The following is a 17334-nucleotide window of genomic DNA, read 5'->3' on the forward strand; positions in this document are numbered from 1 at the left end:
TTTATAATCATGACGGCAACGAACATGTTTAACAACGATGAAGATGAATAGAATGAACAGCAACGACAACAAATTCATATATTCAGCAACGATTAAAACGTAACGCAGCAACGATGAAAACGATTTTACGACAACAATGAAATTTATATTCAGCAACGATGAAAACATGCAGCAGCAACAATGAACACAATACTACAGCAACAATGAATGTACGTTCATCGTTGGCGTATATGTCATCGTTGCTGTTACAATGTCCGATTGGGCTTTCCGTAGTATGATGATAAATTAAGATCATAGCTCATTTTCATTTTTCTTCGACAAACTGGCTATTTTGATATCAACGGAAAGCCCATATTTTCTCATTGACCCAGCATAATATAAACATTATAGGGCTAAAAGAGGTTTTATTTGGAATTTGTGCATTCTATATGTGACCGTACAGCTCGAATGAACCGTAAATTCCCTAAATTGTATTCTGAGTTACAGTGTAAATTGTGTATGCAGGTCGTATTCATCGGCATCTCTAGCTGGCGCGACATCTATCTCATTTTGATAGTCAAACACCAATCAATAATCCTATTATTGAAGAGGATAATAAGCTTCTACCTTAGTTGGTAATAGAATTTTTAATAGCTCTGGTCTTTGTTTGCTTTGGCTAAATCCTGTTCAAGTGGTGGGTTACCAGGCATTGCATTTTGTATAGTTATGTATAACCAACAATTAACAATGAGAGAACTTTCTTGAACCTCGTTGACTTGGGATGGGGATGATTTGATATGACCGCCAATTATGACTGTTTGGTATTTATTGCAAGCAATGTGGAAAAGAGACACACGTAGAAACGAAAAAAGCTACCATTTTGTTGAAGGAGCAAAATTCAACAAACCATAACCCCGCTACTGGATATCGTTTGAAGTCAAATAATATACAATTTTAAAGCTTATGATGTATATTTTCTAAACACAAAATAAAACAATTTTGTCCGGGGGAGGAATTTACAGCTCATTCGCCGTGACAGGTCACATATATGCATTATTGACATATTGCCTTCAAATGCTCATGTTTGTTTGGCTCTCATATGAAAAAATGACATACTGGCATGCAATTCCATAGTGGAGTCAGTGGACATCAAGGTCATTCAAATCAACCAAGGTGGAATCGGAAATAATGAATCCGCCGCCACCCTTCTTTAATCTACCACCAAGATTGTTTTATACGAAACAGCCGGTTGTTGGTTATTCCTCTGAGTATAGCTTTTATGCAACAATAAATGTTCTGATACGGAAAGTTATACTACAGAACTGTTATGTTTTAAGGAACAACTCTGGCAACATTGTTGCCGGATATTTCCGTAAACTTAAACCACATAATGTTTTGACAGTGTATTTTCACAGACTCTTGACTAACCTTCACTATCTTACCCAGGGGCGTAGCCAGCTTTCTTGGTGGGGGGGGGCAAAATAAAATTTCGGGGGGCACAGACGAAACAATTGCAGTTGCATCATACAATACATACAGACTGTATGCCTTCGACTTTCCCGAAAAAGGCCTTATTTGGATGATGTGCGCGCGTAACGTGAAAAAATGGTATTTTACACTATTTTCGCCCATTATCCGGCTGAAAAGGGCTTTATTGTCAAATTTTGTATTTTACACTATTTTGGTCCTGAATTTTGCTAGAAAAGGGGCTCCATGCCCTTTTTCTTTTCCTTTGCCCTCCTGATTTTCTCTTTCATTTTTTTTTTTTTTTTGGCACTTTTTTCTTTCATTTTTTGTCAGGGGGGCACTCTGCCCCACCGCTGGCTACGCTACTGATCTTACCTGATACAAAGCATGGCGATCCTTCATCTTTTGCATCTCGATCGCGGTCAATTGCTTTAACAGCACTGTAAACGTGATAATGACCGGAAGCCATGACATCTTGTATAAGAAGTTTCTTAGGATCTACATGCAAAATGACATGGACAGATATAATAATAATAATGATAATAATAATAATGATAATAATAAACTAATAATAATACAATTGAATGGAAACATTCAAACATTACAAACTAGCGAACGAGATCTAATTAATGATGCTTAATCGTCATCAATATACAGGGGAAAGAATAATAATACTAATACTAGCTACTACTGCTACTGATACTAACTATATAAGTGGTACCTCTTTTCTTATAGTGGTACCTCTTTTCTTATCATATATAACGCACCGCTTGTCTTGAGTCACTGAAATTCCAGTGTAGTAACTGGATTCCTTGCCCCTATGATATACATAACTTGTTGTTACCAGTGTGTTATTATTTTTTTGAGAAAAATGCAATAGTCACAAATGTATCAAGGGGTGTAGTACCCCCTTAAAGTTACATATTCTAATTTTTTTAAATTGACCTAAATGCTTGTGAAATATATTTTTATATATTTAGTGAAGTATGTCAAACATCGATCGGATGAGTTGATATTTCGGTCCAAAATATATAAATATTCCTCGAATATCAAGCGAGTGTTGAATTGAGCCTTCACGAACCACCGACCCCTCGGGTGCCAGACATTGCCACGGGGTGTAGCTTTGCCGGCCAAGCTTTTCCTGACCCAGGTGGTGTATGACGTGCAGTCCCTAAATTCAGTAAATTTTCATCGTCGACCGTGTAATTGAATGGGATTATTTTGAAATTTTAAAACGCTTGAAATATCACAAACAAATAGGCCTATGTTGATAAATAATATAAATACAAGCTAAAACCGTTGGGGTTCGATAATGAACCCCACAAAACTAACCGAGTATATGGAAAATGCCATACGGCCGGGCGGTTTCACGAGTTGCCGGCTCGATCATGTCATCCGCCGCCTGCGTGACCATATGAATGTTCGCATGATGACGCAATCACATCACGTGGGATACCTGCCTGTATGCTTTGTGAACTGTGGTTTTGTGATGTTTGGTACGGTTAGGGTTTCATTTCATTTCACTTTATTTAGGTACATACCAAGGATAAAAACACAAAAGTACACATAAAAGTACACTTAATTCCATTGTGGTCCTTGAGCCATAGTGAAGATATAAACATAGTAAATATGGATTGCACTACATTTAGAATAAATTAACTACAGACAATATTTCAATATCAAAAACAGTACACATCAAAATCAGTCATCATAACCTTTTTGAGTATCGTCAGCCTCACAACCAAAGTGCCCAAGTCACCATCACATGCCTCCCACCCGCATCCTCAACCTCCCGAGCAACAAACCCACAGCCGATAAACCCCCCAGCCGCACTCCTCATAACCTGCGGAATTCATCTCTTTTGATGCACCCCACAGGCTAACGAAAAAACACGGCCGGAAACTCCACCAACCATGGGTTCATCACTCAGAAAATCAAAGACCGCAGACAAGAAACACGTAACTATGACTCAGGCACCCCGGCTATGAGGGTGACGTTTTTGCTACTGCAACGATGTAGACAGTACAGCCAGCGACACAATCATGATGAGATATTGCTCCGTTCTTTCCCCTTTTAGTTACTCATATCTTGGTGTTCGTGGTATTTGTTAGGTTAGGTTTAATACCAGGTCTTTCAAGAGCACTTGTGAGTTATGTTCCGGCCGGACTTTGTCCTTAAACTGCTGGAGAACAGTGCGGTAAGATCGGGTGTTGTTTTTCTGGTAGGGCTAGTTTAGTTCCAAGGTCTCTTGCCATGAACATCAAGCTCCATCTTTGTTTTCTTGAGTATTCTAAGGGGACAAAGACGTAGTGATTCTCTTCATATTGGAGTAGCCTATTTCAATGGCTCCGAATTTTCATCATGGGCCAAAGAGCGGAAGAGGAAGATTTACTTCCCAACGGTCAATAGGCTGGTGTTGAACATGTCATCATTGGTCAACCTTCCAACACTGGCCAACATGTTCCAGATCAGAGGCGAACTACAGCATATTGGTAGATCTCGGCTGCTGTGTGTCCAGAAATAAGCTGAAACAGGGCTGATCACCCGTAAAGCTGCCGGGACTGGACTAAAATAATTCCCTGCAACTCAAATGATTACGAAAACTACAAGCAAATCTCCTAATATTCCGAGGGTAGATGAGCGGCAGTCTACTGTTGATTCCATGACGGACCAGCGGGAACTCGGCACACCATCACGAACTGTTGGTCCTGATTATTGTCGCCTGTCTACCTTCAAACCTTTTGTAATATCTACTTATAATGTCCGTACTATTAATCAACAAGGGAAAATCCATCAGCTATTCATGGGCTGTGCTGATGCAGGTATTGCCATTGCCGGAATTCAAGAACATCGTCTCATTACACCAAGCCCAACTGATGAACTTTGGTCAGACGATAGGAACTGGGTTATAGTATACAGTTCTGCTACCAAGCAAAGGCATGGAGGAGTGGGTCTGGTCTTGTCCAAGCATGTTCACAGATGTCTTAAGAGTGTTGAAGCTGTTTCAGAGAGGATACTATTTGTAACATTCCATGGTAACCCTCAGCTTAGCATCACTGTTGTATATGCACCCACTGAGTGCTCAACATCTTCTGACAAGGAGGATTTCTATTCATCTCTATCTGACCACTTGGATGGTATGAAAAGGCACGACATCCATCTCATCCTTGGTGATTTTAATGCCAGAATAGGAACAGATAGTCATCTTTCCCATCCTTTGGTGATTGGTCCATACTGCTACCATGATTCAACCAATGACAATGGTGAGCGTCTGGTCAACATTTGCCAGGAGTACATCCTCAGACCGGCCCAAATGAGATTCCCCCAACCCAGGAATCGTCTCTAGACTTGGACCCATCCAGCTGGATCAACCCATGCACAGTTAGACCACATTCTAATAAACAGCAAGTGGGTAAATTCTCTCCGCAACTGTCGAGCATACAATTCAGTAGAAGTGGACTCCGATCATCGTATTGTGAGCGTCCGTCTAGCTGCCAGTTTGCGAACAATCAAAGGAAAACCTAGCAAGATTCCAGGTCTTGAGTATGGATGATGCCACACCCATCTCTGATAGGTATGAGACCTTTGAGACAGCAGTTCGTGAAGTTGCTGAGGAAGGTATTGGAAAGCAAAAGCCATGCGGACTGCCAAGTTGGGTATCAGATGCAACCATCAGACTTAACCTTGAAAGGGATGAGGCCAAAAAGCGGTACTCCATTTCAAAGTCTCGACAATCTAGAGAAAGATGGAGGAAGTTGAACACCAGCCTTAACAACTCCTATAAATCTGATGAGCTTGCTACACTCAATAAGCAGATGGAAGACCGGAAGCTGGCCGATGAAATGAGGAATTACACCACCACCTGGAAAATCATACACTCGCTTTCTGGGAAGAACTCAAGGAAAGGGGTAAAAGTCAAAAAGAGAGATGGATCAGCCCCAACCAGTGACCATGAACTGCTTGAGGAATGGAAGGAATATTCCAGCTCACTCCTTAACAACGACAGTGGCACAGCAGCTTCAGAACTTCCTGCACCAGCTGTTAAAGATCTTCCTATTATCACTAAGCCCCCAACTCGTGAAGAAGTAGTAAAAGCAATAGCAGCCATGAAGACCAACAAGGCAGCAGCATTGGACTGTGCTATAACTGCTGAAGCACTTCAGGGAGGAGGGGATAGCATATGATTGATATGATTCTCAAATTCTGTATGGAAGTATTCTCAACGCTGACACCGCCACGTCAATGGGTCACAAATGTCATCATTCCTCTACCAAAGAAAGGCGACCTCTCTCTCATGACAAACTACCGTGGTATTTCGCTTATGTCCATTGCCACAAAAGTGTACAACAAGATCCTTCTGAACAGGATTCGACCTCATATTGATCCTTTACTGAGAAGCAACCAGGCTGGCTTTAGATCAGGTCGAAGCTGTGCTCAGCAAATACACATTTTGAGGAGGATCATGGAAGGTTTCAAGGAGTACCAACTTCCCTTGACAGTCACTTTTGTGGACTTCAAAAAAGCCTTTGACTCCATCAACAGGTCCGTCATGTTCTCAGTGCTGCGGCATTATGGAATACCAAAAGTTGTGGTCAATGCCATCCAGGTGCTCTACAAGGACTCCAATAGTGCCGTTATGGTAGATGGAAGTATCTCAGAGCCTTTCCAAGTAACAGCTGGAGTGCTTCAGGGTGATGTGTTGGCACCATTCCTGTTCATTATCCTGGTAGACTACCTCGTGAAGAAATTCAACTTCTGGAATTGATGCTGGAATTGTTACCTACCCACGTCGGTCAAGCAGGTATCCTGCTAGGATGCTGAATGACCTGGATTTTGCTGATGATATTGCCCTGTTGGAATCTTCTATAGCCCGGGCCCAGTCACAGCTTACTAGGACTGCAACAGCAGCATCAGATCTAGGCCTTGTCATCAGCGCACCTAAGACAGGATATATGACTGCAAACTGTAACGCACAGCCAGCACTTGAAGTCTATGGTAGTACCATCAACCATGTCACAGACTTCAAGTACTTGGGTTCCAAGATGGGCTCTAGTGTAGGAAAGCTAAAAAGAAGAAAAGCACTAGCCTGGGCCGCTTTCTGGAAACTGGAACGCCTTTGAGAAGCCCATCCCTGCCAATCGGAACAAAAATCAAGCTGTTTGAGACAAGTTGTGTCACTAGCCTTCCGTACGGGTGAGAGTCATGGGGAATCACAAAGGACATGGAAAACAAGATCAATGCCTTTGCAACATCTTGCTACAGAGTCATGTTAAACATCAAGCGTGTGGATCGGATCCCAAATGAAACCATCTACAATCTGACCAACACCACTCCACTGGTTGCCAGAGTCAAGATTCATCAACTCAAATTTCTCGGCCATATACTGCGTCTTGAAGATGACGAGCCTGTGAAAGAATATGCCCTTTATATTCCACCACATGGGAAGAGGAAACCGGGACGGCCGCGGACACTGTACTTACAGTATTTACAGCACCTCCTGGGAGATACTGAAGGGATGCTGCAGCCAAACAAAATTGTTTCGCTTGCCCAAGATCGCAACAGTTGGAGAAAGCTTGTAGTCGCCTGCTCCGCAGGCGACTGATGATGATGACTCGAAAAAGTCAAAATATCGAGTTAAGTTATTATGTCCCTGAAGAAATGTATTTGTTTGCCCCCGATCACGTATAGTCGTTGGGAAGCAAAATACTCTTAATAAAACCTTATTTACATTATGATTTGAGTCAACGGATAGCAAGAAGAGTTATTTTGTTCTCTAAATAATTCATTTGAAATTGAAAATTACGGATGCTATTTAAATTCTGGTCTAAAACAATGTATAAAAACGGCATTACTACTAAATATAACATTTAAAGGTGAAATAATAATCTTGTTAATGATCTTACCGAAAAGGGGCTCAAAGTCAATATTCATGCTTTTGAAATTGGTAGTAGAGGTTACCTATCTCCTGAAAACACATCTACTCTTAAGTCCCTTATACATCTCTCTGGTACAACTCAAACTTTTAAGAACGTTCGGAATAATCTTATGAAAATCGTCCTGTGCACATCTTTTAGTTTATATTGTTCCAAATCCGAACCATCATGAGTAGTAAGTGTGGCCTTTTTCGGAGGTTGAGGTCAAAGGTCACGATGACGTCACTTCCGGGTCAAAGGTCAATCGAGGTCAAAGGTCAAAGGTCACGATGACGTCACTTCCGGGTCAAAGGTCAACAGAGGTCAAAGGTCATGGGTCAAAGGTCACGATGATGTCACTTCCGTGTCAAAGGTCATCAGGGGTCAACGGTCGATTTGCATATTCATGAGCTGGGCGTGGCTAATTAGCGTATATGAATATTCATGAGATGGGCGTGGCTAATTAGCATATATGAATATTCATGAGATGCTAATTAGCATGAATATTCACGAGGTAGGCGTGGCGAAATATGTGTAACGCGACGTCATGAATATGATGAAAGAGTCGTTTTTATTTTATTTCATTTTAATTTATTTCATTGGAATGAATTCATTTTCATTTTAATTCATTTAATTGCAATGTAATTTATTTCATTTTTATTTCGTCTGAATTAATTAATTTCGTTTGAATTAATTTAATTTCAATGTAATTTTGATTCAGTGTCATTTATTTCATTTCAATTAATTCATTTCATATTAATTCATTTCATTTCAATGTAATTTATTTCATTGGAATTTATTTCATTGGAATTAATTCATTTCGTTGTAATTCATTTAATTTCAATGTAATTTATTTCAGTTCAATTTATTTCAGTTCAATTTATTCATTTCGTTTTAATTCATTCGATTTCGATGTATTTTAATTCAGTTTAATTTATTTCATTTGAATTAGGCCTAATTCATTTCGTTTTCATTCATTCGACTTCAATGTATTTTAATTCAGTTTAATTGATTACATTTGAACTAATCAGGGTTGGCCTGTTAAAAAGTGGTCAAAACTGGTCAAAATAAATACCATTTACTACAAAATCAAATTAAACTAAGGAAAAATTTACCTCACTTGACATAAAATACAAACACTGTATGCCAGTATCATACAAGTGCAACAAACAAACAAATTGATATCACTGTTAGGCATACTCCGTGTAATGGCTATGCTAGAGTTTAAATCCATTAGTCTAATTATGAAAAAGCAATGCCCCCCCCCCCCTTGGTTTTAGTTTTCCTATTAACATGTCCATGCCTGAGACTATTTGGCACAAATCTCTTCAAAGGACTGCAGAACAAGTTTCAATTTTACAGTTCCAAAATATTTCTTAATATCAATGTTTCAATGTAAAATATCATGCTCACAGCCCTCATAGTTTAATTTAATTAGAGGAACGGTACTAGTAATTTTTCATATCATTCATTAACATTTGCTGTTTAAGTACTTGGCTTTTGAAGGGACATTTTTTTATCTATATTTTCTTAATTAATGATTTATTTATTAATTAATTGACAAATAAATCATATTATTCTATTATTATCCAAGTAGTGATTATAGTTATGTTATAGTTATACATGATACATCAACTTCATTTAACTCTAAAATACAAATTAGGTTTTGACCAGATTTGACCAGTTTTGTCCGGTTTAAACATGGTTTAAACCGGACAAAGCAGGTTTTGACCAGTCAACCCTGGAACTAATTCATTTCATTTTAGTTCATCTGATTTCAATGTAATTTAATTCAGTTTTGATTAATTTCATTTGAATGAATTCACTTCGTTTGAATTCATTAATTAATTCATTTTATTTCGTTTCATATCTGAATTAATTTTATTTTAATAAAATTCATTTCACACGAATTAAATCATTTCAGTTCATTCGATGCATTTTATAAAATTGTTAATAAATATTAATATGTCAATTTATAAATATATAAATAAATCGATGCCTAGGCCTAGTAAAATAGAAAATTAAGTTAAACTGAATGAAACAAATAAAATGTTAATGTGAAAATTATTGACCATTATTTAATATCAAATGCTGGACAGTTTCCTGTTTCCTGTGACCATTATGTAACTCTAACTTTACATAGCTCATACGTCACGTATAATTAACATAATACGTCACATATAACAAACACAACTTGTTTGATAAAACAAGTAATGTAATCATTAAGGTTAATTACAAGTATACCTTTATGATATATCAGCATGATCAGTGATCTTTCCGTGCATAGAAACTCATAGAGACCATTTACATAACTCCAGCAAGAAAGTTTAACTTTACCAAACTCAATTTTTAAGTTTCACATTTCACATAAATACAGTATAGGTCTACCGGCCCTTAGGCCTAATAATACAAATAAAGGGTTTTTTTAAACCATCAATAATAAAAGAAAAAAAGAAACACAACTTGATGTTGTTTTTAGTAGTAGTATAAATATAGGCCTATAATAATAGATATAAACTAGTTTAGACATACCGTGTGTCCCTGTCAATAGAAAATGACGTCAAAACAATGTATTCCTGTAGATCTGTTAAAGTTGTTGATTTTTGATCCATGCATGTTCACTATCAGTACTATCCCACCACTATTAATCGTGTACAAATCCATCAGTATATCATATTAAAGCTAATATAACGCAGTCCACTATATCCTATAGTATGTACATGCATATAGGCCTACTATGTACAATGCGTGCTGCTCATGATGATGTCTTCAGAAGTTGTGAAGTGATACCAATGTGTTACAAACCACACCACTCCACGCCATACATAAATTCTCCCAGTCACATTTCCCCAATATGAAATTTATTTTAAAAGTAAAATTTTAAACTTCTTTTAAAATTTTAATTCGAACTCACGGCTCACCGCTTTGGCTATCACGTATACTATATGTCCAGCGCCTTTAGACCGCTCGACCACGAAGAACTTGATAGTGTCATCGTGAAAATTTAAACATATAATATTAATAAATCGCAACTGCATTACTGCATCATATTTTGGAATTTTATCTGCTTAAAACATTAATGTGTATTATAATAAAGCTACCATTATTTATATTGTTGAATTCTCAAGCGCATAGAGACAATTAATACGAGGGTCCTATGAATAGGCCTACATACACAATACATAAAATCGATTTTGATACCGGCCACGTGCTCTGCTGTGCATGTGCTTTCCCGTAGTGGCGGAAGTTGTATTACGAAGTGCATCCGAACTCCATTTTGAAGCAAATGATTTTGACAAGGCATTGGATTGTTCCAGTTTACATCCTAAATCCACATTAGACCCCTAATTTTATTTACGAAATCAAAAGATTAGATTATCATAACAACAAAACGGTAATCTTTTGTCGGGTCTAATGTGAAAATTACATTAAAAAATACAGTTTTTACAGAATTAATTTTCACTTAATTCCAAAAAAAAAATGGCGTATATAAGATTGAAATAAATTCTCTACCTTCTATACTAGATCAATTGTGACGCAAGTTGTTATCAAAAATTGTTGTGATAGATGTACAGTTAATATTCATATATTCCATTACCTATCTGATGGTACAGTTTTTACGCAGAAAATATTTATTTGAAAAACCTGCCACTCGGCTTTTTCCGGAAAGGTCACAGGGTCGCCGTGACCTGTGCAATAATTACAATTAAAATTTTTCTTATTCTAACAGCAAGCGTTTCTAAAATGCAGTATGGCGAAATGTGGTGTAGTTACAAACTACCAATGCAATTATTACCCATCATGCACCACGTGATTTGTTAAGATACGACACGCTTCATCGAAACTCTTATTCACGGGGTTTTCTTTTAACAACGTAAACCAATGACAATTTAGGTGGCTTGCGAGTGAAGCGTGTAAACCAAGAACGGTTTGCGAGTGAATCATGTCGTTAACGACTGAAGGGCGTATTACACTAAATCACTGCGCGAAAGGTGCAATGGTGATGAGTTCCGGTTAAAAGTATATGGCTACTGGAGACAATGTAGTGTCCTTAGGGACCATATTCTTCGTGAGGTTGACATGTTCTGATTTAAATGAAAGATGCTAGCCTATTAATGACTAAAATAGATATGAAATTATACAAATCGATTTCACAAGAAAAGTAGGCCCTGTCCGAATTACTGCTAACGGAACAAGTTTTAATGCTAGTTTTGGCGTTGAAATAGCGGCGTCGCTTTTCAACATTTTTAATAAAAACTGATTCTATAAAGTTCCCCAAAATTGAAGCTTAAATAAAATTTCAGTCCTTAATTAATACAGGGATGACGTAAAAAGTGAAAAATATTGTCACGCCTGGTAGAAAACGCCGTTTAAAAAAGTTGATTTTTACGTGCTTTTCAATGGAGGAGTTATTTGGTGGTTTACGCCCTGAATTGCGAGTGTTTATTAACCATCATGCTTCACGCGAATTGGTCGCTTCAGGGGGCGCAGCACTAATTCAGCGCCCCATAGGATAACGTGTGATTTTGGCCTACTTCAAGCGCCATTTCTGGCGTCCCTGCAATACTTGGCAAAATAAATTTGGTATCAAATTAAAGCTCTGTTTCTCTAGATTCCAAAACTTTTGTCGGCATATATCGATGACCATTGACTTTTTTCGCTAATTTGTGGTGCAAAAAAAAAGAGCTAAAAATATACTAAACTCACCACTCACATTTCAAAATCGGGTTTTCTCTTAATCCGCCACACAGAATAGCTTTTGAGATCAATTGTCCAGTTTTTATCTGCATGTTATCATTAAAGACACTTGTCGAATTCATATGAGCCGATATTGAGTGATTTAAAGTGAACATGTCGGTAGATATGGTTGCTACAATCTCATATTCACTATGGACTATATTAGCCGAATTTCGTTGTTACATAAAATGCGGAGTGATTTAGTGTTGCGCCCTCTTATAATCGATACTCTAATTCACGGGGTTTTCTTTTCAACGTAAACCAATGACAATTTAGGTGGCTTGCTTGTAAAGATACGTCCGTACCTGCAAAAAACCGATGCTTGTGTTGCATTATATAAAGCCATGAACCAAAAGATTTTCTCATTATGATCTTGGATTTACCAGAGCAGTGGAATGGACGGAACCATGGACCCTATGACTGAGGACGAAATTAGAAGGATTGACAATGTGGATATACTGAACGCTATCATACAAGAGGATGATTGGCAAACGGATGCTACTCGCTTGGCATATAGGCCTAATAGAGTTCTTCAGCTCAGGGAAGGGGACACTGCGGGGAATGTTCCGATGGACTCTATGGCGGGTGGTGAAAACCCAGTGCCTGTACTGCATGTTGTGGATGAAACTGTAAGTGTATTGAACTTCTTTATAGGTCTAAGATAAATAGACCTACACTAATTTCCGCTTTTTTTACCGCATCGTGCATGATTTAGACCTAACCTGTAGGTCTACTATTTTCTCTTAATTGTTTCTTTCATCTTGTTAAATAGGATATAACATATCCTATTTACCGAGTAGAGGTTATAAACTTATAATTATTGTAATCACGCTCCCTGCGTGCATCGTGTATCCTACCCTATGCACGTATGGACGAATGAATGGACTATGATAGTGCGCCATCTTTCGTTACAAGCGGATAAATATTGCATACAAATAGGTCTAGGCCTATAATTATATTGAGGGCTCGCTTTCGATTAACAAGGAAAATGTTTTGATCATATACAAACTAATACTTAATGTTGTAACTAACACACTGCGTGACTAACGGTAACTAGTTTATCGATTAAGTACAACTTCATAGAGAAAATTTGAGAAAATATGGATGTAATGTTGCTAATCATGCACCTACAGTTCAAATTCGCGAAATTCGTGATAAACCTGCAAGTATCCTTACATTTTCAGCACTCACTTCACGATTTCAGATCACATTTGTTATTTGTTATTAATTAAAGCGCATCCTCGATGATTAAAATCATAGCTTTATTAGGGGCCTACTTTTATTTTACTATTAGGCCTAGGCCTATAGGTCTTCATTTCTATTTCCGATCGATTTAGTTACTTTTTTTAATGTCATAAGAACATTATTTCGGTATTTTATTTAAACTTCCTCGTTATTATTTAACACGGGTCATTCGTGTCGTTATTTTGCGTGCCATTAAACTGATTAAGATTCTGCTAGGATCGTGGGTCCCATAGTTGTGTTTCATCATAGTAGGATGAATGAGTAATTATTTGTTCAACGTTTAAAAAAAGTTTAAGACAATCACTCAAGCTATCAACTATTTTTGTTTTTATTAGATCGTTGTAACAGGGAGTCGTAAACGCCCCGCTGAAAACAGTGTGGATGATTTGACGACAGACGACCCCTTAAACTCCGATGAGAAAGAAGAACAGCGAGAAGAGTCGGATGACCTGTCCCGATACTACAGCATCGAGGCCGTGAACACGAAACGCGTCAAAAAATACAAGGCCTCGGCTACGGATTACCGACTGCGACTGAGAAATTTAGACGAAGTAGCTCTGGATGCCTTGCCTCTGTTGTCTGGGATTATAGACGATGTATTGCAGAATTTGACTCTCGGTATCCGTCCCAGAGATATGGTACGAATTATCCTGCAAGCTCCCGGTTTAGATAAGCCTATAGCCCTACCTTTCATCAAGAAAGATGATCTCACTATAGATAGATTCATGGCGAGGGTAGAGCACGTGCTTCAATCCAACAAGGACGTGAAATTGAACAGCGACATGGACATTAATTTCGTGCATATGGAAATGCCGGAAGGGGGGAAATCGGATAGACCTATGTTTCAGACCTGGGAGGAAAAGAAGAAAAATTTGTCCTGTATCGTACCCATCTCCAACCAGAGCGATAACATGTGTCTGGCCCGAGCCATCGTAACCGGTAAGGCGAACCACGAACTGAAATTAACGGAATGGGTTTGGAAAGATATCAGGAGAGGTGGACTCCACCAAACGACACGCGCTACGGCACTCCATGAGGAAATCAAGATGCCTTTTAAAGCGTGCGGATCAGAACATGTAGAAGCTTTCCAGCAAGTCGTTCCCGACTATCAATTCGTGGTCGTTTCCAAAGAACAGTTCGATAAAATTATTTGGAAAGGGCCGAATAAATCCAAAGGAATCTATTTGTTGTACAACAACAACCATTTCGATCTCATCACCTCCATGTCGTCTTATCTGAACAGAAGTTATTGGTGCCACGAGTGTAAGGTTGCATACAATGACAAGAAGCGTCACGAATGCGAAAAAACCTGTAAGGTATGCTACTCCGGAAATTGTCAGTCGAGCGATGAGATCGAGGCTTGGACGTATTGTACCGATTGTAATCGGTACTTCAAATCCCCCCGATGTTACGAGAATCATAAAGCGAACGGTTCCAGCATCAAGAAGTTCGGTACGATCTGCAGCCAGTACTACAAATGCGAGAAGTGCGAAAGAGTCGTCAACAAAAAATACCTCCAAAAAGGTAAAATACACGACTGTACCGATATCTGGTGTCGCGTCTGCATTGGAAACTTCAAGGTGGGTCACCGATGCTTTATCAAAAAGGTGGAAGTTAAGGAAAAAAAAGAGAAACCGTTCAGTTACATCTTTTTCGACGTGGAATCTCAGATGGAGACGGGAATTCACAAACCCTGCCTCTGCGTCGCGCAAAAAGTATGCGAAACGTGCGCCGATCGACCGATCTGCGACTTCTGCGGCAATGACAAGCAAGTCGTCTTCCGAGGAAAAGATTGCATGGAAGAATTTTGTCTGTGGGTTCTCAAGAACGAACGCCATAAACGCGCGATATGTCTGGCTCATAACTTAAAGGGCTACGACGGGTACTTTATCCTCCAGTATTTGTACGACAATAACGTCAAACCCGACGTCATCATGAACGGGGCAAAAATCATGTCCATCACCGTGCCCAAATCGGGCATCGTCTTCAAGGACAGTTTAAACTTCTTCCCCATGGCTCTTTCCAAGCTTCCAAAAAGTTTCGGGATCCAAGAGCTTTGTAAAGGATTTTACCCGCATCTGAAGAACACGAAAGCCAACGAGAATTACAGAGGAAAGCTACCTGACATGGAAGATTTCGACCCGGAGGGTATGTCCGAAGCGAGGAAGCAAGAGTTCGTAAAATGGTACGAAGACGAAAAGAAGAAAGGAAAGGAATGGGTTCTGCAAGATGAGTTATTGAAATACTGTATCAACGACGTCGATATCCTTCGAAAATGTTGCATGCAGTTCCGGACCATGTTCATGGAGGTGACCAAGACCGGTCTAGAAGATCCCGGAGTAGACCCTTTGAAAGACCCCATCACCATCGCAGCAGCCTGTAACTTGGTATTACGCCGCAACTTTTTACAACCCGAAACCATCGCCATCATCCCTCCTCACGGTTACGGACCCGGTCAGAATTTTTCTAGGGACTCTATAGTATGGTTGAATTACGAAGCGATGAAGGATGACGGCTATATCCTACACGCCATGAATGGAGGGGAAGCCCAACTATACGGAAGAGTGACTGCCGATGGTATTGATCTCGAAAATCGTAAGATCTATTCTTATCATGGTTGCCTATTTCACGGATGCAGGTCCTGTTTCGACGAAGATACCATCAATCCCATCTCGGGGAAACCAATGGCCGAGCTGTACAGGAAGACTCTGTTACGTAGGAAACAAGTGGAGCTCAATTACCCCGATTACGAAATCGTCGAAATTTTTGAACACGACTGGAAAAAGACGTGGAAAGATCTACCCGACGACGTGAGAAAAAGGATCGACGTTTCCCGCCATCTGGAACCTTTGGATTGTAGAGAAGCGTTGTACGGTGGCAGGACCGAGACGAACAAACTCTTTCACGAAGTCGCGGACGGAGAGGTCATCAGATACCTGGACTTTACGAGGTAAGTCGATCGATCGATTCAAAATAACGCTTGTAATTGTTTGTTTTTATTCACTTTTTTGTAATTTATTTAATTTTATCGATCTTATTTTTTATTCTTTGAATCAGCCTCTATCCATGGACGAATAAATATAGCGAGTACATCGTCGGTTTCCCAAAGATCTACACGACCGATTTCGACGACGTATCGTCTTACTTCGGCCTGATTCGAGGCACGGTCCTGCCGCCGCGATGGTTGTTTCATCCCGTATTACCCGCCCGACGTCACGGCAAGTTGATATTCGCCCTATGCGGTACGTACGTGTATGGAAGAGAAACATCGGGCCTACTGTCCTCATTCGGACGAAGAGCGAACCATCCGGGAACGTGGGTAACCTTGGAAGTCCAGAAGGCCGTGGAGATGGGCTACCGGATCGTGAGTACCGAGGTGTTGTGGCACTGGGAACGACGCGCCGTGTACGACAAAGAGACAAAGACTGGGGGCTTGTTTACCGAGTATATCGACCGATTCCTCCGATTGAAACAAGAAGCTAGCGGGTACCCCGACTGGTGCGTGACGCCGGAAGATAAACGACGTTACGTCGACGACTATTACGAGAATGAAGGGATACGACTGGATCCGGACAACATCGCGAAGAATCCCGGGATGAGATCTCTGGCTAAACTTTGTTTAAACAGTATGTGCGTGAGTATCGTCGCTAACATCGGGCATCTGACATATTTTTTTAAATAGATAAAAACAAATTCTTACCGAGATTTTCTTCCTTTGTTTTTACAGGGAAAATTTGCCCAAAGATCCAACCTGAGTAAGACGGTTATACACGACGATCCTTCCGAAGTGTACAAGCTGTTGACGGACGATACCATCACGGTCGATAATATCAGACTTATCAACGAAGAGGTTGTCGAAGTAACGTATAAAGAAGAAGGAGAATTCGCCAAGATCAACCCTAAAACAAACGTCGTTATCGCGGCCTTTACGACCTGTCACGCCAGACTCAAATTGTACGAAGTTCTGGAAAAATTAGGCGATCGCGCCATGTAC

General features: G+C 39.6%; 1 protein-coding gene across 1 annotated transcript in view; it reads right to left on the minus strand.

The window, feature by feature from the left end:
- Positions 1-17334, minus strand: part of LOC140154784 (uncharacterized) — a 77682-nt gene that overhangs the window by 41179 nt on the left and 19169 nt on the right. The window contains exon 3 of the mRNA XM_072177351.1: positions 1822-1944. Coding sequence (XP_072033452.1) covers positions 1822-1944 — 123 coding nt within the window. The remainder of the gene's footprint in view (positions 1-1821; positions 1945-17334) is intronic.

This window comes from Amphiura filiformis, chromosome 6, assembly GCF_039555335.1.
Source record: "Amphiura filiformis chromosome 6, Afil_fr2py, whole genome shotgun sequence".
Lineage (NCBI taxonomy): Eukaryota > Metazoa > Echinodermata > Ophiuroidea > Amphilepidida > Amphiuridae > Amphiura > Amphiura filiformis.